The following is a 25,954-nucleotide window of genomic DNA, read 5'->3' as shown; positions in this document are numbered from 1 at the left end:
GGGAAAGCGTGGTTTATAAAAATGCACTTTAGTTGGGTTTGACACTGAGCGGTGTGCCTTTTAAGGAATGTGAGTCAATCTCGGCCATCCCACGCTTCCCCTCCTCCTCTGTTTGTGTAGGAGGAGTGTGGGCAAGGACAATGGAGAGCAAGTGACAGGAAATCTGTAGCGCCTTCAGCCTGCACTGTGACAAAAGGACATCCTGGTCCAGGGAAAGGGGTGTCAAATGACTGAGCGATACGATGCCTCTATTCACATGCGAAGACTCACGAAGCAGCACCAAGGACAGAGGACAGAGGACTGTCCGTCCAGACTTGGCATGACATTCAAATCACTAAACGTTTAGCATGGAGACTTGGGGAGCAGGGGCCAATTATCTGATTAGACTGTAGAACAAATTCTGAGCTCTGAGTCAGGTACAGGTGCGGCACTGCGGGATAGTGCTTAGGTTGCCAGTTCAAATCTCAGGCTGGATGTCAGTGTGTTGTCCCTGAGCAAGGCACTTGACCTGAATTGCCTAAGTAAATATCTGCATAACCAGGTAACAGGTAAGGTATATAAGTCAGTTTGGAAGAGGGGTGTCCGCCCAGCAAATAAGTAATGTCAGGGGATGAGTGTGATTCAACCACACAAATACAAGGTGCAAACGAGTCTACGGACAAATCTGAGCATATCTGAGTCATGCACCGATCTCTGTGCTCTGAACTGCATTATCTGGAGGAGACGGAGGATCAGAGTCCTGATCAGAGCCCGCAGGCGACTGGGAAACGTACAGCGCTAACATTGGTGGGTGTGTTCTGTGTGGGAGGGCCCGCTTGGGGTCAGCACTGATAGCTGCTCAACACAAATAAACAGGAACTGTGAGGTGTTTATCTTCAGGAGAAATGATGGATGGGCACTATCACCGGCGAGAGTCAGGGGGGACTTCAATTTTTTTTGTTTTTTTTTTAATCCATTTGGCAGGGGGGAGGCACTAAGAATAGCAACGCTGCCCGGCTTCACAGTCTTTGCACGTCTTGCTTCATTCTGTACACAAAGTCATCCTCCAAGTCCAAGGTAAACTGCAGTGCAGCACCACAGGGAAGAACAAACACACGGCTTCAACGTGCAGCACGGAAGCCTGCTCCAGAGATTCAATTCCAGGCTTTAACAATAAAAAAAAGAGAAACACTGAACAAATCCAGGATATCAATGAGTAGAGGCGCTGGCAAAAGAAAATTGAATAAGCCCTTCCACTCACCCACGCTCTCAAAACATCCACACACCCACACCCAGACATCCATCCTCCCATCCATCCACCCACACTTTGCAGTGGGAGAAAGACAGAGCAAGAGCGGGGGGAGCGAGCTGAGGGGGGTGGGGGGGTTGGGGCGCTGAACTTACGACCACATGCAGGGAAAGAGTTATTGATCTGTTCCATGACGTCTGTCAGGTCTGCGCTGGTGTTGTGCGGGTGGTCTAACAAGTCGTCTGAAAGCAAGACGACACCGGGACTGAACTTGACAGCCACACACACACAAACGAGCACACACCAAAGCCGCCGAGTCACCAGTTCGCTCTCCTCTTCCCTTCCTCAACAAAACCTGACCCGGAATACACCGCGGGACTTTCTGACATCCACACCCAGCAGAAGCCTGCGTGGCTGGAAAATCATATTTTGACATTGTTTCTGATGTGTCACATGGTGACAGATTGGTCCTGTTTTTGTTGAGAGGAAGGGATGAGCTGATACCGGTACAGGCGTGTCACAGACAGATGGTAATGTTGCTTTTCTTTGTTAGATGGGCAGGACTGAGCTGTTTACTGAATACCAATCTGGATTTGACCATTAGCTATTGTCTGTCCTTTGTGAAAGCAATAGATCATGAGAAATGTGTCTGTGCAGAACAGAATGATACAAGTAAAGGTGTTTCTTCATCTTATTTGTTCATTTCTTGTCTAAAATTGCAGAGACTTATTGATTTACTGGAGCTTAGAACATTTAACGGAACAATTAACTGAGCCGGAAGCCTCAACTTTCTTTACAGGACAGATATTAACAAAAATACTCTGAATAAAATACCTTTACTTGCAGCACAAACACACCAACATTTTTTTCCACAAAGGATTTATATCTTAACTAGGTTTAACCATAGAGATTTAATCTACAGGTCAGTGGTCAGTTAAAAGCTCAGCTGAATCTGTCACAGGAAATTGGGTTGAAGCAAAAAAAACAGCAGGCACACTACAACACCAAGCTTGGGATAGGAAATGCTGTGCTTAAGTGTAAGCCATTCTGACCTGCATGCTCAGGGTGGGGGTCACTGTCCTGGCTCAGAGACTGCTGGAGCAGGGATTGCTGTAGCACTGTGGATGACGAGACTCCATTGATTCTGGGATCTGCCTCAGGCTAGACAGGAAAAAGGGAATGTGATTCATTATTAAAACATGGAGGCACAGTGTTTCATTAATTACACCAGCATAACTCATGAAGCACTCAGACGTCAGCCCAGGACTGTTCTACATGTATTAATACCCATATCCGAGGCTGGGAGGGGTGGCGGGTTATGATAAAAAAAACAATCCACATGTACCCTGTCTAAACTCATTTGCTCTAAATTCTGCAAAGAGCTCCGCGCAAAAACACCCACACGTCAAGCGCACTTTCTGATTAAAAGAAAGACATAACTGACGTCTAGCTCTGGTGTATGATGCAGGGTTGTTTCAATACACCAACTGACAAACAGCAGCAGCACAATGAATAATGATGAATGAATAGATGCACCTCCTCAGCTCTTTAAAACGGACAATAAGGCCGAACACTAACAATCAGCTGAGCTGCGGCAGACATACACTCATTATTCTGTCAAAATTCAAATGACCTGCATCCTCCCGATGCCAGTTTCATAAACACAGAGAACAAATGAGAAATACTGTGGCCAACTGTAAAAGGAGGAAAATGACCTGCCTGTTCCATCATTCCAGTTCCATCATCAAAATTTCATGGCACAATAATGCACAGAGAAAAACACTGGTGAAGCAAATAAGAGGAGAGATACAACATAAAAGGCCATTCGTTTTGACCAGAACCGGTGCGCAGAAGCGACGTGGCCGCCGTATCCCGGTTCCATTTGGCCAGCAGTGCCAATTTTGCATGCTGTGTTCCAGATTAACGTGTCACTCCGTACGTGCGTGAACGGACCCTTCACTCTGACGGAGAACAGAAAGACCGATGGAGTCCGGACCGCTGACATTTACTTTACAGCGGAGGCTTCAGCACCCTATTCATGGCCCTGGCCATATTTTCTCCCTGGAGATAATCAATTCAGCCTTTCAGACCTGCCCTACAGCACTACAAGCTAATATGAAGGCAACATTTGGGCACTGTTATGAAGACCCTCAGTGAACTCCAAACCGCCATTGAAAAGCACACTGAGTAGCAACACACTCGCCACTGATTCCTTTATTTTATTACATTAGTTATAGTGTGTTGTGGAAACACAGTATGCACACAAGTCTTTGAAAAGTTTTGTTTGTGTAATATTGATGTATTCAAGGATCGGGGGAAGGGATTTTACCACAGTTAGAATCCAAAATGTTATCTCAAAAATATGAACTGAGTCACGGTACAATGGACTTCTTCTTATGCCATACATATATTAATGAGCTTGTAAGTCAATATCTCTCTTTGCTTTCTGAAATTGAACACCCACATTCCATAGATTCCTATTTTACCAAAGATTTACAATCCTGCCGGGAAAATTAAGATCTTACAAATTTGCTCAGAAGAAGAAAACTCAAAATGTCACAAAATGTATCACTGAATGAAGGGTAAGCTCTAAGGGCTTGGTGTTTGATGTCTGTTTTAAAATCAATTGCTGAAAAAAACAAACCTTGGTAAACTCAAAAACCTTAATATACATAATGGGGAGGAAAAATGTATGGCTTTGCAACTCCTGTTAAAGAAAGAAATGTATTTCTGCTATGAAAGAAAGAAAGACTGAATAAAAATGCATCCTAAGAAAATAAACTTTACGATGATTAAGCCAGAAGGTGTTCTACCCAAAAATAAAGTCTCAAGTACATGTGTGGGGTTGTAGATTGAGACCTACACTTGAGCCAGATGTGTTTTCAAATCTTACACCGGGCCTCCGCTTTCGAGTTTTGTATCTACTGATCCAAGGAAATCTCTGATGGTCTGTCTAAATGGACAGCAGTGTCTCTAAATTGGTATTGATTCAAAACTCAGCAAAGTGTACAGAACAGAATTTATTGTAATCACCTCCAAAAAATATTAACACTGGATGTTTTCCAGAACTCCCGATGGATGTGTGGTTCTTAGCGCTGGTCTGGTGCACAGCTAAACCAGGTGCTGCACTGTACGTCTGCTTAGATAATGAGTCAATTGAATGCTTTACTGTCACGCCGTATCGTAAAATCAATGCAGATACACATTGCTCATGTATATTTGACAGCGAGATAATGAAGGGAAATTGAGCAACTCTGGGCAATCACTCCTCTCCTCTGATTCTGGAGAAAGGCTGTAAACACAGTAAATGGAAGTGGATGACATACGGTCCTTGGGGGGATTGCTCTGTAAAGCAAACGGATTGCGCCATAACTAATGGACGGATCCGATGGGAGCTCAATTAATGGCGGTGCTCTCACGCGTCTACAGTACGGCATGAACAACTGGACGGTACAGTGTTTTCAGCGTATGCGCTCTGTGAGTGTAAGCAGCCGTTTCAACACTGTGCCAGTGGGGGGGTGGATGGGGGGGCGTGATGCAGAGCAGAGGGGAGGGCCTGATGGAGACAGGCCGTGTTGGCCACAGTGGCTGCTCTAATTAGATCACAGCCCAATATTCCGGTGCACAGGCAGAGACATGGGAAAGGCCTTCATTAAAATTCCTCTGTAGCCACTCCTACTGACGTCCCCCCGTAAGAGAGTCAGCCTTCCCTTCACACGGCAAGCAGAGGACCATGTGGAATGGGTGAAGCTGTGTGATGAAAGTAACTCTGGAACACAGTCTGTATGCTGTCAGGGAACTCTGCAGTAGGAGCAGGGGCGGTATTTCTCTGAGATACAGATGACATTTATTTGGGAAGATATCAGTTGAATGAGGGCAGTATTTCTGTGTATGATTACACACGTGTATTAAAGAGATATCAGAGGGACAGGGTCAGTATTTCTGTGTGTTATCAGCTGAGTGTGATCCAGTGGTAAAAAAGTAGTATTTCTGTATAGTGGAGGCTGCATTATGTGATGTAATCGAAACAGGGGTAGTGTATTATGGTGGATTATGTATTATGGTCGATGCAAGTGCAGTGAATTTATTTGACATGTGTTCAGTGGTAAGGATGATGCTAGCCAGTGTTAGGAACAGTATAGGTGAAGTATGGGGCTGTGCAGAGGAGGCTGACCTGATGCAGTAGCTGTCTGAGGCGGTGCAACTGGGACTCCAGCTGCTTGTTGTGGTCTTCCAGGATCTGCATTCGGGCCTCCAGCCGGCCCTTGTGCTGCCGCAGGAGCTTGGCCTCGGCCAGGAGGTCGGCCTCATCTGCCCCGCCCTGCAGCCCAGCGGCCTCAGACGCAACCCTCTGACTGTGCTGCTCCTTCAGCTGCTCGTACTCCAGCTGCAGGTTCCTGCCACACACACACACAAAGAGAGTTTCACCTCATCAGAATTGAGATCACCTTGAGCAATAAACTGCCGAACTACACACTGGAGGACAATGAGATGAGTTAGCTGTTTCACTGTAAAGTGTTATTTCAGACTCTAGCACAAACCATGCTATAAATATCCATTTGAAACGAATGGCAGCGGATGCAAACTGAACTATCTCCCTGTGACGCTGTGGCAGGAGGTAATCTCTACAGCCTCCCCAGGGAGCCAAAAGCACCAAAGATTTCCGATAAACAGAAACAGGCTTGCGCAGAAATGTGGCACGGAGACATCTATCATATCATTAGTACTATAACTGTACTCACCGCAATGGAACTAGGTTAAAAACACTGCTTCAGAAGCATCATCATTACGTTAAGTACTGTTGAACTGCAAACGGCAGGAACGCGAAAAGAAAGTATTGCTACAAATGTGCATGAGAGAAGGTATTGTCGGACTTCTCACAACCAATGGATCCAGCACAAGCTAGACGCTTTTACAGAAAATGCACGTGAATATGATACTTCAGCCTGCCACACATCTCCCCATCTGTGTGCGGTACGGCAGAGTCCTCTTTAGCACACACACAGCAAAACAAGCGTAGCATTACATTATTTCATAAACAGGCACACCCTGGAGGGGGAACATGTAAGTCTTTTAAAGCTCCTGAAAGGAATCGCCACATGTGTTCTGATGACTCTTGCATTTCATGGTGATTTAACTCATTCCCACTATGAGGTCCTGCTCTGCGTTTATCACACCAGCGGTAAATAGGAGAGCTGCAGGTCCTGTTACCGTACTCATAAAACAAGGACTGAAGTACAATAAATCATTCACACACAGCTGCTCGCTGCTGCTAGAACAATGGACTCCACCGTGCTGCTGGCTCTCTCTCTCTCTCCATTTCCTAATCAATTGCCAGGGAGAACAGGCTCATGGGGTGTGAGGGGAGAGATTGTTTGTTTTTTCAGTGCAGGAGGAGCCCGGGGGTGAGAGTGAGTGAGGGAGACGGAGAGAACGAGAACGCGAGAGGGAGGGAGGAAGAAATGGAGAGAGAAAGAGAGCTATGGGGAGAGAAAGAGAGAGAAAGAGAATGTAGTTGTGTACGTACACGTGTTTGTGTATGTGCGTGGCTGGAGAACCAATACTTAAAATGAGTCATGGAAACAGTGTGAGAGGAGCAATGCTGATGGACAGAACTTGGGAGGGGCAGTACTGATGGATGTATGGGAGGGGCTTGGGTTGATTGACAGCACGTTGGTGGGGCTTGGGTTTATTGACTGTGTGGGAGGGGCCTGTGTTGATGGACAGCATGTGGGAGGGGCAGTGGTGCAGGACAGTCTATGGTAGGGGAAGTGCTGATAAAGTGTGCGTGGAGCAGTACTAATGGAGTATGTGGGAGTAGGAAGGATAGCCGGACGGATCTGCAGCATGGTACCTCTGTTCCTCCTCCAACCGGGCGATGATGCGCTCCAGCTCCCCCCGCTCCTCCCTCTCCACCGCCTGCAGGATCTGGGCGGGGCTCTGGGGCTGGCTGAGCGGGGACTCGCCCCCAAGGGTCTGGCAGTACTGCAGGATCAGGGTGTGCTCGTCATCACTGGAGGGGAAACAGAAGGTAGAGCAGGAGCATGAATGTGAGTGACACAAGCCTGTCACTCAAACCGAGGTGTAGGCAACAACCCCTCATCAGCGACAGTACACGTGCACCACATGCATACAAAACACAAGACAAAAGAAAAAAGTCTTTCCTCACGAGAAAGGACTGGATTTTTCTGTTTCCATTTTTCATCGCATGCCAGTCTCTTAACAGACAATTGAGTCCAATGATTTCTTGCTTTAAAAGGAATGATTCATTCAGATGGTCAGTTCTTTTTAAAAACATAATGAAATGGGTATTTGGGAAGAGCTGTGCTACCATTAATTTATTGATTTGCCAGCCTCAAACAGAGTTCAGTTAAACCTGTCTGTGATGCTGTGAGAAACACTCCCAGGTGTTCCAGAGTCACCTACAGAGGACTGTCACGCCCAAGGCACTGAGCAGAAAGCCACAGCTGTGATATAAATCTGTCTCATTAATTCTGAAGCAGAGCTGCCATGCAGTCCCACACCAATCCCTTGAAATGCTCTACATTCACATCAAACTAATAGTGAGCTGGGGTAAAAAAAAAGACTGGTATATGGGCACTGTTAGAGTTCATCCATTTTGCAGCATGTTCAAGTGAATATCCGCACATTATTATTCAAACAGCTGCTAACATTTGGCTTACCTCACAATCATCATCACATCAATTCAAACATGAGAGATCTCAGATGAATGCCACATTATTGAGCGTCTGACTAACCTCTTTTAATAGGAGAACTGTATTTAGAAGAAGCAAAAGGAATTAAACCCTTTGTTAATTTGGGGGAAAAAGGATTTATTGTGTTGCCAAGGTTTCCTGTAAATTTTACAGCACAGGAAATGGCAAGAATCTCTAGAATGGAAAAAAATATCACTTTCAATTTTCCAACAGTGCATCAAAATGAGGCAGTAAGCTATATTTATTTCAATGATGAATCTGCCTTTTTGAAATTCTGAATTATTCAACGTTCTTTGTGGAGGGACAGCAAAAGCCCCAGTCGCCAAAACTGTTTTTTAATTATGTCTGCAGCCTGCCTAGATGTCGAACAGGAGAGAGGGGTCCTTCCAGTGTTGAAAATAACTTATTATACAACATAGCAAATCCCTAAAACTCTACAAGAGTATGGACTAATGGTGTTGGGGGCCCACTAGGCACAACACACTCTGTTATATTTATCCGGTAACCCTTTTTAATTGACCATTATCCAGCAACACACTTCATGAATGATCATTAAAACACAGCCAATTAAAGAATTCTGTGGCAGAGAGATAAGCTACAGTCAAAATGAAAACAAAACAGTGCTGTGAATTCTGTGTACTTTTCAGAAAAGCTGCTGCAAGTGGGGAACTCGCAATGCATCGAAGAAAATGAACTCGAGTGTGAAAAAGATAAAAAGACATGCATACTAGAAAAAATCTGAAGCACACAGAGGCAAAAGTTACCATCTACAAAAGCAAAACCACTGACATTCTACTCAAAAAAATATCATTCAAATATCGGCTGCAACATGGCCGGTGGTAGGTCACTGTATATGACATCACTCTGAACATTTGGGAAGTAGAGATTAAACAGTACTATGTTTTTTTTATGGGGAAAACAGCAATAAGCATTTGAAATTTAACCCCAAGCTGGACTAAAAAACACTTAAAAAACAAATAAAAGAAGAAGACTGAGCAAATGTTTGATGTGTCCAACTAAAAACATCTCCTGGGTTTTATTTTCTCCAAATACCTTGGGTGCCATTTAATGCTGAAGCACACTGAATGTGCTGGTGCCATCCAGAATGAAACACACACACTTTCCCTCTGTTGAGCTAAGGGTTAATGTCCTCCATGACACCAGAATGTTGTGGGTTCCCTTCCTGGTCTAAGTATTCCCTGCCCCTCAACATTTGAAGCTCAGAATTAAAGCAATGCGTAGGCGCAATAACGCTGTCATGGACTACTGTCCTGTCCAAGGGGAATGCCAGGATATCAAGCTGTTTTACAGCACAGACATGAGGATTAAGCCAAGCACCCATGGGCCATCCAGGCTAGGACACAACACCCATCTCCAGTTGATGTAGTCTCACCGAAACCTGTCAGCAGTGATTTATCGGCCCGTCATTCCTGCCTCCAACGCAGAATAGTGGCTCTCCAATCCCACACGCGTTATCTATCAATCAAGCTCATTTTCCACAAGGACCCCCATCAAGCAAAGACGCTGAAGCCGATGAAGGGCCAGATAAAGCGCGGGGCTAAATTTTTGGAGGAGTTTACACGGCCCATGCATTATGCATGAAAGAGGAATAAGAGGAACAGAAGTTGGCAGTCTGATTTGAAGATTGATAACCAGATGGGACCATAGCAAATTCCCTCTGATCAGCCACACTCGTGAGAGCGCCCGCTCAACCGCATGAGCGTCACACGCTCCGAAAGACAATCAGACAATCCCGTGCCCTCCAAGGACCAAGTTTCGGCAGGCAATGAAAAAGAAAGGCTTTGAATAATTTACTGGGGAAGTTTTTCGGCACAGCCGAAGCTTAGGGCTTAGCGCCCAGCCTTCATAAAGAAGGAGCAGCCCTGCGAGCACAAATTGGAGAAAAGCGATACCCTTTCATCCACGACTGAAGACAAGCCTCACATCTGTCACAAATGGGACAGCTCCTAACATCTCAGGAGATCCTGTTCAAATGCTTTTGCAGGGAATTTCAACATTGTGGGGGTGGGGGGCGGGGTCAAATTTCGAACATCTTTATCTCTACGGGGGAAACGCTGCTGCGAAAAAAACGAAGGCCCTTCCCTTTCACCAGAGGAAGTGACATCAATCAGCCGCCCCAAACAGATGCTGTCTGTGAGAGCATGCCAAGCAGGCGGCTGGGCGGGTAGGAAGGGCGAGACTGAGTCCTCTGTAATTACCACAGGCATCAATGACAACGTACTGCTTCTCTAGGAGATAAGAGAAAATAAACAACCTTTCAAATGTATAGCGCACTTGAGAGGTAATTAAGCTCTTCGCTGATCAAAGCCTGGACATAAATACATATTAATTTAATCATGTTATTCGCACTAAAGCACACCCATTTTCTGGTAATCAGAGACATAGCAATGATTTTTGCTGGATCTAAGACAGGAAGATGCTAGCATCTAACAGTGCTCATATGCACTGGGAAACTGTCTACGTACATACTGCCACCGATGAAATGGAAAAATATCTGGGGTTGCAGGTGGTGGCGAGCAACACATGGCCCCAAGCAACAAGCACAATGGCTCTGCACGAGACTGAACAAACAATCTTAATAACTTCATTTCCTGACATGGCCGCCCACACTGTGTCTTTGAAACTGACTGACAGCACAAAAGCAGTCCCTCTTCCAAGGTTAATCCATGATCCTTTGAGGAAGTGACAATACAGATGAGGTAGTACTTCTGCACTCAAAACGGTGGGGGTAACTAACCTTCGTTACCTTCCTTCGTGCTCATCACGCACAGTTTGGACTGCCCTGCCATTAACTGTTATTTTTGCTTTCTTTATACTGGAAATTATTTTATTTTTTGCAAAAACTGAAACAGGGAACGCAACTGAGGACATGTGCAGTGTTACTCACACACTTTATAAATGGGAGAAAAGATGTCGTTTGAAGGACTGTATCTTTCGCACAGACTTTGTGCAGTGATATAGGAGTAAACTAGATGTCAGTGTTAAATCAACGTTGTGCTGCACAGTTTTTCTTGCTACCAATCAGACAGGGAAATACGAAAAACATTCCATTTGGGGGAAATGATACTGTTGGTGTATCTGACCTTGTGTTCTACTGAAAACATTAATCTGCTATCAGCAAAACTGATACCATGAGGAAAAGGATTCTCAACCCTTACTGGCAAATACAGAATCAGGTCTATTGTCACTTCAGCCACAGGGATTTATATTTATTTCACTGATTTGTTCATTAAGCCTCACAAGTTACTCTTAACTATAGTATAACAGTCCTCTTGTGAATGCATTTTATGAATTAACTGTTCAATGAGGGCCAATTTAATCTTGAGATACATGTATGTAAACCCCACTCAAATGTTCAGAAGATTTCTGTGGCTCCATTGCAGCTACGTGAATCGTGACATGTGGGAGATGTACATCTGGGGTTGAGTGCACCCAAAATGAGGGTCATTCTTTTTGTTTTTTTCCTAAGGTACACACATTCTGACCCAAAACAATCCCGGCACTCAAAATGTGCAATAATTGGTGCTCCACAGTAGTGATTAAGTGGAACATGGACGTTGTAAGGAGACAGGCTAGTTGGTGTCAGAGTAAAAATAGAAAATCAATAGAAAATTTCTATCAGACAAATGTTGAACTTTATGATTGAACTGATCCAATTGTTGAAGGTGCTGGCATTGAATCCTTTCTTCTACGCCCAGTTGACCCCTCCCACCTGGGGGGACAGGACTCTGGCCTCCTCCGCCTCCCTCTGCTTCTTCCAGCCTGGCCTGACCCAGGAAGCATGCATGTGATGAGAATCATTTCCCCCCCCACACAAGCGGTCCACGTACTCTCAGAAACCCACAGAGCTGGTGGGCAATCAAAAATCGACGCTCGTTTCCACAGCTCCAGGCAACGGCACCAGAACAGAAAAGGGAATATCACCTTGAAAAGGGAGCCGCGCTTTGACAAGCACAATAAAGAGGCGTGCACTGTGCCTCTGGGCTTTCTGACCCAAGAAGCCATCTGAACTCGTAATTAACTGCCGATTGGAATCTTGACTGAAAATATGTGTTAATGTAACTTCACTTGGTTCTCTGAAAAAAAAAAAAAAAGAAATTAACTCAGGCAATTGGACTCGCTGAGTGCTCAGTAGCATATCCAAGCAAACTCTTCCCCTGGGCTTAAAAGACACTTGACTTTTCTAAAGAAATTAATTTCCCATTTCAAAGATGTCTACGTTTTCCTCACTGATACAAAAAAAACGGCACATTTGTATTGTAGTAAAAATGATCATTCATCACCAAGTGTCATTAGTACTGCTACTTGTCAACCTTTGCTACTTCCAAAAAGCTCTCAATAAATGCTTTTTATGATAAAAAAATGACAGGAAGGTAAAACAATCAGTAAGGTTTCAGAGAGTGGCCCAGAGAGCCAGGATATTGCAGTAAAATAAAGCCGGATTTACTGTGCAAAAGAGCTGCTAGGCGTGTGCCTGCTCCACATCCCACCTCTCTCTTTCTCTCATGCCCTTATATGTGTACAGCTCAGACCTGCACGGCCACATCAGATAATTACACTTCTACTGTCTGCAGAACCAGGAGGCATTAATCTACTTTGGCAGCCCAAGTGAAAGTATTTAAGTCTAAACTCTGCGGTCCACTGAGCCAATTAGATTTGATCATGGTGACACACGATGCGATGGGTGAGCACACTGCCTCCTTGACTTTCCCATAAGCCCTTGTGATCATTGGGAGAAGGTGGACCTTAACCAGGCCCGCATCTGGCCAACCATGCAGGTGTGGGGAAGGAGGTCTTCCCACGACCCCAGACCCCAACCCTGACACCCAACACTGAAAGTACTTACATGCTGCCTGTGGCTGAGCTGCTGTCTGTTGGCAGAGAGCCGTTGGATCTCTCCATCTGAGCCAATCTGAAAATGCAATAAATGGAGGAATTTAAGTGTGATAGAATGACCAGATGTATTTTGGGGGGGGGATCAAACCTGGAAATAGCCAGTGCTAATTTAAAAACCCAATAAATTCACACTACTGTAATGTTGCTGCAGCAGATAGGTGGTTTTTACTGCATGACCAGGAAGCAGGCTTTTTTAACATGAAAGGACATGCAAATGCTGACAAAAACACAAATGTTTGACCGACTAATGCCTTTATTTTAAATTCAGGCTGGGAATAAATTGTATGAGCTGCTCTGGTCAGAGTGACTGTAGAGATACCAATTACTCACAAAGAAGAGAAGAAAACAACGCCTCATAAATTCAGGTTTTTCTATTTTAATTCAATATTCTTATGTCAAATGATTTCTCCTCCAGACTGACAGAGGAGGACAGTATAAATATCTGATTTACATATGAAACTTTTCAACGCAAAACAAGCACGTGTTAGTAATGAACTGGTATAAACTGAGACAACCCTGTAATGTTACACATGCATGATGCCGACTATCCAAAGATAACTGGTTGAAGGCATCAGATTAGAGCCTGCATTTACAGGCTATGCACCACAATGAAAACAACCTGTTTGGAGACCTGTTTGGAGCTGTGATCTTTCCCCAAACTATGTGATGATACCAAATTTCTTCACGATGAGACAATCTGGTTTGCCAGCCTTGTTTATACAAACCAGTTCGCAGGCACACTACTAGTTAGCTAGTGGTGAACTTGTGAACCTGACTTTGCTGCTGTAAAGATGAATGGGCAGGGGCAGCCGGAGTGGGGTATACCTGCTGGCATACTGCTCTATCCTGGAATGAGTGTCGTCATGAGAGAGCTGCGGTGACTGGGAGAGCCTGAGGGGGCAGACAATATGGACACATTCAAAATGGCCGCTTGTGAAGAGAGGATGACAGAAACCGTGCACTAAAAAAAAAAAAAAAACGACGATCTACAAAGCAGCTGGTGTTAATTCTGATCAATGAAAAGGAAGTGATTCATAAAGAAGAAGGACAGGGAGAGAAGAGAGGAGAGGGACCAGGGTGCTCGAGCAGCATGCGTAGTGAGGTGGGGGGGGGGGGGGTATGGGGCACAGGTGGGGGGTGGGGGGTGGGTGCATGCTGATACTCACTCATACTGCTCCGGACACATGCTGATGAGTGTGACAGGACTGCAAGAGAAACGGGGTGGGGGGTGGGGAGGGTGGGGGGGACCACAGAACAACATCTTTAGGGCCACTTCACAACGGGTCAGAGGCAAGAACCAGAGGTGAGCATGGAGGAGGAGGTGCCCCCTTACCTGCCAGGCAGCCAGAGCGGCCAACAGAAGGCATGTACAAGGACACACAGGGTACTTAACAGACTCAGCTGTCAGCAAGGAGCAGCACTCTAGATGGCAGAAATAGCATTCTGGGTACTGAAATTTTCAAAGGCATCCAATTGCAGACATGTGTCTAGGCTTGAATTTAGTGTCAATTAATGCTGGTTCAATTTTCAAACTAGACATTAATGAAAACTTGCTGCTATTTTTAGATATGGAAGAAATAGCATTTTCAATCATTATAATAGGATCACAGTACAAATCCAATCAATGCATGATTCCATTTATTTTCACGTATCTTTTCAAAGAAAATTGTAACTATTTTTACACACACACAATAATAAAATACATCTTGGCAGATAATGAGCTTAATCTGCTCAAGAATATTAGCAACACTAAATTTAGACTTGAAAGCTTAAGTAGAAAGGGAAAACAGTGAGATGGTAAGATAATTGCTTTGGAACTTAAGATAAGATGACTTCTTGCTTTGTGAGAATACAACAACAGGGACATGAACTGACTGAGCTCATCGTTGGTATGCATCTAACAGCAGGAAACTGCTGGCAAAATTCTGCCTCCGAGGATAATTTCAAATTTATCTAATAATTCAGAAGAGTGAACAACTGATCTATTTAGGACCCTGTGCTCCTGTAAACCCACCAGGAAACAACAATTCAGCTATTATGTTTTTAACAAGAATGCAGCACAATACTAAATCCACATTCAACATTTATTGGAAGTTGCTTTCAATTGCTCTGCTCATGACAGAAATGGGTAGCCTCAAAGTGCCCGCAGTCTTGTAAAAAAAAAAGAGAAGGGAAGAAGAGAAGGACCTTGGGTCTCACTCTGAGAAAAGCTGTTATATGCAGAGAATGCAAACTGCCCTGGTATTTCAGTCTCTGGAAGTTATGTGTCTGCATTTATCAGGCTTAACCTTGCTGGAAGCATTCCTAACACACAGAATACTGCTTTAGCATACCGAGTAACAAGAATAATGAACAAGGTTGATTAAGAATTAATCCTAACACTGTCAACATCCCGCAGCTGTGGAGAGAAGTAAGTTGATACCCTATACAGATGTGACTGTGCAGAAAGAACAATCTAGAAACAACACATTCAACAAACCAGAACGTTTTTCAAAACAAGTTTTTCTTCTTGGTGGAAGTAATCTAATAAACCAATTCATATTTTGTGAAATCTATATCAACTTTGTCAAGGTTTTGGATGAGAGAATATGGTTGCCCTTCTCTCTATATGGAGAGAAAAAAAGAGAAAAAGCGGATTTAAGCCTTAAAAGTTGGTAATTGTCTTACTGAAGACAGGATTGTTATCCTGTAATATTATTGTGAAACTCAATACATGAACAACTGAGCTTCCGGTATGTAGAAACAGAATGAATAATTCTATCACCTATCTTAAATGCAATAAATGCATTCAAGTCTCCATTCAAGAGAGAGACTGGGCTGTAATGAACACCAGTAGGGGAGACCCACAGCATCTGAATCATTCCTGTCAAAAACAGAGGACCATTCCAAAAACTCAAAATGTTAAGGATAAAGGCCCTTCAGAAAAATATGTTAGACATCTCATTCACTCAGCGTCATTGTACCATCCCATGATTTTACACAGCACGGTGCAGTAACGTCCCATTTCCTGACATTAAATTCATCTTCTGCAGTCTTCCCAATGAAGCATGACACACCTGTGTTTGCTGTCCTTTACCCATTGACTGTCAAGACAGCAGGAGCAAAGATGGAGGTGCTCATTGTATGGAAATGACACCATATGTTTAGGAAGAAATCATTAGCCTTGTGATGCAGCAATTCCAGTTGGGCTTTGCACTCCATCTGGCAGCAGACATATTTAATGGCATCTCCCCTGTCTCCGTCTCCCATATTGTACACTCTGGAAACTGTCTGGAGTCAATGCCAAAATGAACACAGCCGCCCATTTTATAGCTCATAGACTATGCAAAGCCATCAGATGCTCTGCTAGAATCCTGGACAAGGGCAATAACATCAGCTTTTACAAAAGAATGAACATGAGGGGGAGTTTAATCAGGTACTAATTTCAACAATTAAGCTGTTAACTGAGGTAGGACTCAGTTTAATGAAACATGACTCTACTATCTGGCAGTGTGTGCGCTGTTCAGGGATGTACAGGTTCTCTTAAGGTTTTCTGGCAACTTAACTATGTAAATTAACCCTCTCATGCAATGTATGCAGTTGTGGTTGGATGCAAGTGCAGGTCATACTTTCAAAACCTTACAACCTGCAGATTTTCTTTTTTCTTGTAACTTCTTTCTTTACAATTTCTGTAGACATATTTAATAATATAACATGTTGAGCTCAGTGAGCTCAAGAACATAGCCAAGGACCTGCACCTGCATGTTTAATCTAACCACCTTTGCTTCCTGTGAACAATTAATGCTTACCTCATGACATAGTGGGTTACCCTATATGTCATACTATCACGTCATATTCATACTGGAGAGGAGCTGAAATCGCGTGAGAAATACCATTTATTAATTTGACTTAATCCACGGATTTAAGTCAGGATTCATTTGAATTCATTTAATTAATTCAGCTCACATCACCTGACTTCCCTAATTACGGAAGTCACAAAGGATTCTTGATTCAACTCTTAAAAGCAATGCATTACGCACACAAAAAGAAAATTTACTTCTAAAAAATAAGAACTGGCGGGGGGGAGATTAAAGCATTTGAAACTTGAGGAAAAGAGCTATCCGCCAGTAAGATGACAGACAGCATCTGGACAGGAGCTTTGGGGAAGCCTTGGTGGTAGTGAGTGAGTGTGTGTGTGTGTGTGTGTGTGTGTGTGTGTGTGTGTGTGTGTGTGTGTGTGTGTGTGTGTGTGTGTGGGGGGGGGGGGGGGGGGGGGGGACGACATAATTTATGGATTGTTTATAATGTCTGAGATGTGAGAGGTGCCCCACCATGGAGAGAGCAGGCGACATAACTCTCTTTCAAAAAGAGCACTGCCTACAAACCGACAAATTTACATAATGCGCTTCAACTTAAAAACCATTATGGCAATTTATGTTTTTCTTAATGGACATCATAAATCTTGCACCTATAGCAGGCACATGGCACAGGCAAAATGAAGGAAAAGGGTAATAAAATTACGAACAGAGGGGAGAAAGTGAACGGAATTGCGCTGCGTGGCGCACGGGCTCCAGGACTTACGTCTCCATGTTGTCCCCTTCCAGAACCGTCTGGACGGGCAGGTAACCAAGACGGGGATGCTTGGCGAAATACTTCTTCGATCGAAATTTGTTCTTCAGTACCTTGGTGAAATCGCGCATGTCCTCCCCAGACGTTGTCTGAAAAGCACACAGATTTACAGTGTTACAGACCCCCCCCTCCACTGAAAACACATCCTCTGCAGCTACACTGGAACCAGCTTGACACGGGCTGAGAGAGGGGAGCTTTGAGGCACTCGAGGTCCCATTTGAATTGAAGCTGCAGCTTACCCAGCATGCAAATGGGCAAGGAGTGAGCGATTCCAGGCATTTAGCAGTCGGCAATTAAAGAGAGCAATACTGTGATTAAAGTACATTCACACCAATATTGAGACCTACGGCACTCCATAACAGGTTTAATAAGGCTTGCTTTCTGTTCAGTCCTTAAGCACCTAACATTATTACTAGCCCATTTCCGACTGCTACCTACCGCTGAGATCTCCTTCAGAGTCCCCCAAGGCGATAGTGTATTAATAACAGCATTGGTCCTTCATCTGCAGTGCTCCAGGTACAGCTAAAATAATTCTGTTTGCCTTTCAAATGGCTCTTGAATTTGCGATGCTATCAACTTCTCTAATGCTTGTTAAGGATGATCTTTTGCAATATCAACTCAAGGACAAAAATGCAGTAACCATGGGGAACAGACTGTTCAAGGGCATTGTAGTACACTGGACAGGGGCACCTGGTAAATGTGAATGTAGCCGTTACTGCAGGTAAATACATAGCTGAACAAACCAGCTTAATGTTCCATGCATAGTAAGGTTCTTTATCTCCCTGACTTATTGGCTAAACAACACAGTGGTCACTGCTCTAATGATCATACTAAAAGTCTCACACAAGGGCTTTGATTCAAAGACAAACATGCGCACAAAAAAACACATTAGTAAGGGAGTATAGCTCACCAATACAAGCTTGCCACAGCAAGACTTTGTGAAGGGGCAAAGAAATGGGCAGAAAATAGAAAAATGGATGACACACTGTCAAATGGAGAGAAATCACTGAAACTCTAACAAAGACAACAGTGATAATGCTAAACCAACTTATTTAAAGCAAACCTGAAATGTTCCTTTTTGTACCTAATTAGGGACATTATCTTCTTATGTTCTTTTGAAGCAAGAGCTCAGTTGTACTCCGAAGGAACGACCTATTTTTTCTCGAACATGAAAGTGAAAATCTTTCTCATTTTGTGTTTATGTGCGCTGATTACACTAAACACTAAACTGAGGACCCATTTTGGCAGATTGCACTTCCAGCTTATTAAAAATAAAACAGATCAGCAGAGCTTTTTACCATACCAAAATGTTTAACGTTCAAACCTGGCCCTGAAAGTGCAGTGCCAACAATCAAATAGCAGTTAACATCTGTGGACGGTACTGTAAAATGACCATAGAGGGTGAACAGGCAAAAACAGGGGGGACAGAGAGAACAAGCTCAAGGTTTTAATGCAATAGTAAACCTGGGGAATCTAAAGCAGCAGCCAACAGTGATGGCTGATGTCGTAAGCGTGATTTGTTAAAGATGGAAAGATCACAATTTACACTTACAGAGCTCATTTTGAAATATGTGAAGTGAAAGGAATCGTAACATTGCATCTGTACCATGTGACAATGCATCCCCAGATCTGGCATGGTGACAAATCTCCAGCTTATATAAGTTTAAAATAAAGTTCACTCCCAAAACAGAATGAATGACTCATATTATGTGGCCTGGGGCCGCCTTGTTTTTAATGTACAACTTCTTATGAGCTACAAGAGCATAGCTATCCTGATAACTGAACAGTCAAACAGAGTGTAGTTAATATGGTTGAGAGAATGCATGACCCCTTTGTAACAACCTAAAGGTTCAAGTTTGTGTTTTCATTATTTATGGGTAAAACCCTGGGGGTCAGTGTGTTCAATCCTTTTTTTTTGCAGGCATTACCTTGAAACCACATTGGTCAAATTAATTAATTTGCCTCACACACTTAACTTGCATTTGCAAAAATAAGCAGATGCAAAATCTATATCGGAGATAACAAATACCAGGTATGAATTATAATGTAAATGTAAAACTAAAGTGAAAGTCATCATGCAAAGCATGCAACAACACGGTTACCTACAGATACAAGTTAATCATGCAAAGCAATCAAGAGAACAAGCAAAGCAGAAAATGGCAGGAAGTAGCCTTTTTTTGCATTTTGACGCCCATGGTTTAAAGCATGCAACAACACGGTTACCTACAGATACAAGTTACCTTGAGCAGCTCAGGCTAATGTTATTCTTGCTCCAGGTCATAACCAGTGCATTTTTTATTTGTGCTCAGCGCTTCTACACTATTGCAAAACATTATTTGTATAAAATGTCTACAAATTCATGACTCCAGGTAAGGGGAAGCATTTCAAAATCAGAGGTGGAACAATTGCTTTATCCTCTAGCCTTCACTTTCAAGGCACTGTTTACTCCTTGCAGAGTTTGGGAAAGAAATTTCAGTAACATCCCACAGCGGAACTGTGACAATCAAGACCATTCCAATCCAATCTGTGCATGAACAGTGCTAATCCAAAACTGTTTAAAATAAACCCTGCGCCCACCGCTATAAAGCGCCTCCCTCTGTGAGCCCGGTTCCACTCCAGTAAAATCAAGAACAACTCCAAGAACAATCGCCTCTGTTTGTTGGGGCGAATCCAATTTATATGCAGACCCTGCCTAACTTGACAGCAAGGCACGCCGCATTGCGAAATCAGAAGTTGAACGCGGTTCCCTGATCCCCCGTGTTAGACAGGAGCGGAAAGCGCGGCGGCCGGGGCCGTTTCGGCGGAGCTGACCGAGCGTCACTCACGCTGGCTGCGATCAGGGTGCCCCCGGTGGCTGCACCTCCCCCAGGCAGAGCTGCGACATGACAGCGGACCCAGAGCCGGGGGAGGGTCGGAAGAAGGTAACACGCATCGACGGGCGTGGGCGGGATGAACTCCCCACAGGGGTTAGTACAACGGAATCACTGGCCATCTTCTGACGCAGACTGAAGACCCACCTCTTCACACCGTATCTCGGTTCCACTTCAATCCCCAACCCCTAACACCTGCTACCTCCAGTGTTTGATACTTATTTTACATGTAGTATTGTGACGTATTTTGGATTCTGTGTTCTATGGACTGTTGTATCGTAGTGTACTTCCGTCAGATTCCGTCAGAAGTTAACTTGTGGTAGGGCTCGAACAGTGTTATGCTCACGCTCACTGGTCTGGGAGAATTGAATGGATACGCTTACGTTCTATTGTGCTGGAAGTCACTCTGGATAAGAATGTCTGCTAAATGTAGGTAATGTAATGTGACTCACCGGGGTGCAGTACTCCACCATGGGGTAGTTGAGCTTGTGGCCCTTGGCGGTGCGTCCGGAGAAGAAGCAGCTCTGGCAGACGTCGTAGTTGAAGTGCTTCAGACTGCGGTACCTGGAGAGACAGTTCCAACAGTGGCTCGCTGACCGATCAGTCCGATTTCCAAATATAGAACAAACACGTCCCTCTCTCCCAAGGAGAGCCTTGAATCCTTCTTTAAATTGACAGATTTTTGGGAAAATAAAACCATTCAGAAATGCTTCAGCGGTAGCTGTCCTCACCAGCTCAATAAAAACTGCAGCAGTCTTTACAAAGTTTTCTAATCACCAGGTGAGACACATCATTGCTGGGAGAATTACTCCTCTGGGATGTCTAATGACCGTGCATTAGCTCTAATTGATAATTTACAATGATTTTAAAAAAAGGTTTCACACTAGATAAGTCAGCACACCCACAGGGAAGGAAATGACTTTGCACAAGGGTGCACAAGGGGTAAAAATTTTCTTTGGTTTCCACCAGCTTCTAGTTCTGTGTGTCATACACGACTACATCACAGAATCGCATCTAATTAAAGTCTTGATGGCAACCTTTCACTTTTGTAACCTTGGCAGATGAAGTTATTTCTCCACCCCCGTCTAGGCAATACCAAATTTTAATCATTAATAATGTTATCGCGTTGACATATTAAGGTTGTGGTGGGATTAAAATGACATTGGTGTGGATCTGATTTATTTAACACAATTTAGATAACTGCACTGGAAACCTACTAACACCACTCAAGGTTTTTCCCCCACACATTTAAATCCACCATTTTACATCTTTCCACGCCACACCACAAACATACAGTGTAATGTATGTAATGTATGAGTTCTGAGGTACTTGGTTACATTAGAGACAAAGGTGTGCTAACAGTGATTCTGAACATAGGTCAAATTATTATTATTTAGTCATTTAGTCATTTATCAATTCCAAGAAATGTTTTCGGTCTTTATGACTAGAGATCGTAACTGTGTGAAGCTGTGGGGGAGAGTGCCTCTGTAGTGCTTGACGGCTGTATCACTAGCCGCATTAAACCTCCAGCCCACGGAAAGCAGTTACATCGCATCCTTCATCTCCTGCCCTGCAATCGATCACTGACACGGCAGCAAAGGTTTCCCTTTCGTCAAACGTCAGGGAAAATTTAACCCCATCCTTAAAAAAAGGAGAAGCCCCAATACATATGTGGTTTATTAGAGTGAAATTAACACTGCATTTTGTCCCATTTTGTTAGTCATGGGTGTCGTTCTGTGAAGACGTATGGAGCAGAAAAACATAAAAAACAAAATAATGGAGGAGAGGAACTAAGTGGAACTAACACTGAAGTCCTGACCCATCACGAGGAGACAGAGAAAGTTTGTATTTTTCCAGCGCCCTGTCCTTTCAGCATTTCCACACACCTGCTTCCAGAGACCGTTTGCTTAGGAATATATCAGGGGCTGACATTTAGATAAATGTCTGCCCTTCTGTGTTCTGGTGCCCTGCCCGGCCTTCAGAGGGAACCCTGCACAGGGTGCTGCTGTTGGGTATTAACAGAAGTGACAGCGATGCCTGTTTGTGTACCCAACTCCCCGCTGGTGGCGCGGAGCCCAGAGGGCGGAAGCGCGCGGGGGCCTGGCCGTACCTGAAGCCCACGATGGGACACTCCTTGCAGATGTTGCACTTGGCCTGGTGTTTGGCCGTCTCCGCGGCCGCCACGCGGTGCAGGACGGGCAGCCACACCATGGATTGGGGCTCCAGACGCATCCAGTCCACGAACTGCCGCGGCTCCAGCTCCACCTTGTTAGTCACCTGGGGAAAGAGGGAGCAAATGGTCGGTTTGTAAAAACAAGCCTCCAAAAAAAAAAGCCAGTCACATGTGGAAGTTGGGCACAGGGAAATGCCAAAAAAGTGTGACATTGGTATTATCTCCACCGACTGATAAAGAACTTTTGACAGCATGCGGGTGGTTTGATGGGACGAAAGTGACAAGAAAATGATCCTTATGACAGGAATTGAGCGTTATCTTGCGGTATGCCTGAGTCAGAAATCATCCGTTACTGTAGTGGGTATGAGACACAATGCAGCGTGACCTCCAACAAGATGTCTCACTCAGATTAAAAGGCCTGACGTCCTGACGCAACCCTGCAACCGCGGCAGCGTGAAAACTTTCTGAATGTCGTGAGCTGACATTTCTACCTTCCTCTCCTTACCGTCTCAGAGCGGAGATACTGCACTTAAAGATCAATTACACACAGCCAGTAAAATAGCGAACTCAAAGCACACCTTTTCAATTAAATGGCACATTAAACGATATGTAATCGACGGCAACAGAGGCAGAATGGTTTGGTGTGAGACGCCTGTGGTCAGGGTCCAGACAGAGGAGCTGTCTAGGTTTATAAATGTCCTCTTAAACCTTCGTCGTTCCAAATGTCAGCGCCATTTCATCAGCGGGTATTTTTAGAGCACCGCAGAAATTACTGAAATTTATTACGTCTAAATTTCATTCCATGCAGAATTTATAGCCGGAAAAACACCGTTTTTTTGGGGGGTGGGTGGAGGGAGAAAGGGAGAGATGCGTCACGTAGTTTTCACAACTCCTCTTATTTACTCTGTCATACACTTGCTTATTAAACTGTTTTGCATTCATCTCTGGGGTAGGCATTCTAATAGCGTGCTCGGTTTTACTCAATCTTGCATTTGGATTTTACTTTAAATCTCCCAGGGTTTTTTTTCTACCCTGGGATAAATATTTCACCCTAAACTGAAGCTCATAGCTCTGTTCTTAAGCCCAGATGGAATTCATCTGGGCCTGATTGGCAAACATAAGCAGCCCTTTGATGATTTCACTTGTGTGAAGGGGCGGAGGTTGTCAAGGGTCAATGTCGCCACGGCTGCTTCAGTGCTGAAAGAGTTGGCGGAAACCTTGTCGCGCTCCGATTGCAGGTGCATGATTAAAACAAATCTTGTTCAAACGGTCAAATTTCAAACAGGGGACACTTGGGAAGGAACAAAAGAACGGTTCCCTTTGTTACGGGTTACTTCAGTTTAAGAGGCTTTGAGAACAGCTATTACGCCGTCGTCCTCATTAGCTCGGCTCTCCTCCTCATTACCATTCCGGCTCTATCAGCCTGTTAGTTTGTGTGTGCGTGAAAGCAGCAGGGCCAGAGGGCCGGGCTGCATGGAGCTTTGTGTGCGTGCGGCTGGGGGGGTTGGGGGATGACGTACGTGCTGGAAGCAGCTGCGGACGCTGGGCTCGATGTTGCTGCCCCCGAAGGCCGCCACCTCGCCCAGCTGCCGCGGGACCTGAATGGCGTCGTGCAGCAGCAGCCCCAGCTGCCTCTGGTCACAGGTATCCCCCGGACCCGCCACCTGCCGGAAGAGATCTGAGAGAGCGGGGAGGGAGAGCGTTAAACGACCGGCCCTGGCGCCCGCGTGCACACGCATCCAAACCTCCCACGCACACATACATACACTAACCCTCCCCCGCTGGACACATACAACAGTCTACACCCACACTCAGCGAGCACATACATAACCACACACACCCACTAAACATAAACACGCAAATATACACAATCGTGTGTTTACACGACAGAAACACAGTGTTTACATGCGTTTAACCGAAAGTCACACGTTCCACAAAAAAGGCCTAGGACACAGGTGACGAGTGCCGGCGTGTGCGTAAGCTCCGAGCTTCGCCTTTTCCCCCCCAACGCTGACATTTCAGGTGTTTTGCTCTGCCTTTCCTGGCATTCGCTCCCCTATCAGAGCGTTTATTTATAGCACTGTGTGGGCAGAGAACTTTCCGAGCTGAAACGAAGGAGAACAGTCCTTCCATGGGTGTTGCGCTGCTGCGGGGAATAACAAACCCACACTGACAGAGCCTCTGCATCTCCCCGAGTGACGAGGGCTAGCCAACCATTTAATTACACATCAAACGACCTCAGCATTACCCACGGCGCAATTCGCAGAGACGGAAGGAGACTTCGCCCTGGCCAAAAATAAATAAATAAATACACGAAAAATCTGATCTCTCTCTTTTTTTTTTTTTTTTTTTTTTAGATTACCAAATATAACGGCAAATTCAATCCCTTAGAATATTTGATAGTCTGCATTAGTCTAATCTCTTTGTCTGGAGTTATTTTCAACATTTAAATTTGCTAGTGGTTCAAAGTGACTTGAATTTAAATATTTTAGCACACTTGATTTTTTCATTCTTTTTGAACTTTGCTCTTGAATGCTGTGAATCAAACAAATAGCAATGTCATTTTAACACTGCTTCTCAGGAGAGAGCTATTTGCTAAGTGTTATTAAATTCTAAACTCACCTTTGTCATGCAAGACTGTCTGACTCACAGTGTTAATTTAGTTCATACAACCAACTATTTGTATCATCAACGTTTAGGAAATGGGGACAAAGGAGCATTAATTCAGGAACTAGAAGCAAAAGTCCTGAAGTCCAGCACTGCCGTCTGGTGTGGAGATGAAAGTCGAATTAAAGATCTTCCTATAAAAACTTTTAGAGAAGTTCTTTCCAAATCGATTTCCCCTCAAAAAATCTTAAATTCAGACTTGTCTGAACTGCTGCTGAAGCAAAATTTATGCAGTAAACATGGAAACAAACAGATGTTCGGGCACTTGACTCAGCCCGGTGATAACTTTGATCCTTGCGTGAGCTCTCCCTTGGTGTCAGATCTTGTTATATTGCAATATGTGTCTTCTGCTACAGTAGGTTCCTCACGTAAGCCAAAATAGAAGTTGACACTCTAGTTCGATCGCTTACAGGAATATTGTCTCTTTCAAAGACTTTTGGAAAAATTGACATGACCGCATTAAAACCAAAGTCAAGGTGCAGAGAAATGTCTTTTGAGTGGATCCTGTCTTGGTAAAAACATTATCTTCAGTCAGCAGTGGAAACATATTATTTGAAGTTATTAAGCAAAAATGTATGACTGTCAACAATGCAATGCAATATGAAACACCTTTGTTACCGACTTGAATTGGATATTCTGTAAAATATGAATCACAAATAACCAACTGAGAACAGGTTGAGTGCGTGAGTCTCAGCCTGCCTCAGATGATGTCTTGCTTATCTGCAGCTGCAGTTGTCTGTGGTAACTCCATAACAGAAAACTGAGGATTGACACT

General features: G+C 44.3%; 1 protein-coding gene across 6 annotated transcripts in view; it reads right to left on the bottom strand.

The window, feature by feature from the left end:
- utrn (utrophin) overlaps positions 1–25,954 on the bottom strand; it is a 181,854-nt gene that overhangs the window by 3,219 nt on the left and 152,681 nt on the right. For 4 of the 6 annotated variants that reach the window (XM_036549529.1, XM_036549530.1, XM_036549534.1 and 1 more), the window contains 11 exons: positions 24,033–24,190; positions 22,450–22,616; positions 20,792–20,903; positions 17,422–17,558; positions 14,028–14,066; positions 13,687–13,752; positions 12,812–12,877; positions 7,083–7,241; positions 5,403–5,625; positions 2,281–2,389; positions 1,384–1,470 (listed from right to left, as the gene is read on the bottom strand). In XM_036549529.1, the coding sequence (XP_036405422.1) occupies positions 1,384–1,470; positions 2,281–2,389; positions 5,403–5,625; positions 7,083–7,241; positions 12,812–12,877; positions 13,687–13,752; positions 14,028–14,066; positions 17,422–17,558; positions 20,792–20,903; positions 22,450–22,616; positions 24,033–24,190 (1,323 nt within the window). The remainder of the gene's footprint in view (positions 1–1,383; positions 1,471–2,280; positions 2,390–5,402; positions 5,626–7,082; positions 7,242–12,811; positions 12,878–13,686; positions 13,753–14,027; positions 14,067–17,421; positions 17,559–20,791; positions 20,904–22,449; positions 22,617–24,032; positions 24,191–25,954) is intronic. The other 2 variants (XM_036549532.1, XM_036549531.1) reach the window with 2 other exon arrangements.

This window comes from Megalops cyprinoides, chromosome 17 (genome assembly GCF_013368585.1).
Source record: "Megalops cyprinoides isolate fMegCyp1 chromosome 17, fMegCyp1.pri, whole genome shotgun sequence".
Lineage (NCBI taxonomy): Eukaryota > Metazoa > Chordata > Actinopteri > Elopiformes > Megalopidae > Megalops > Megalops cyprinoides.
The sequence above is the reverse complement of the archived record's forward strand: the minus strand, read 5'-3'. Positions and strand labels throughout refer to the sequence as shown.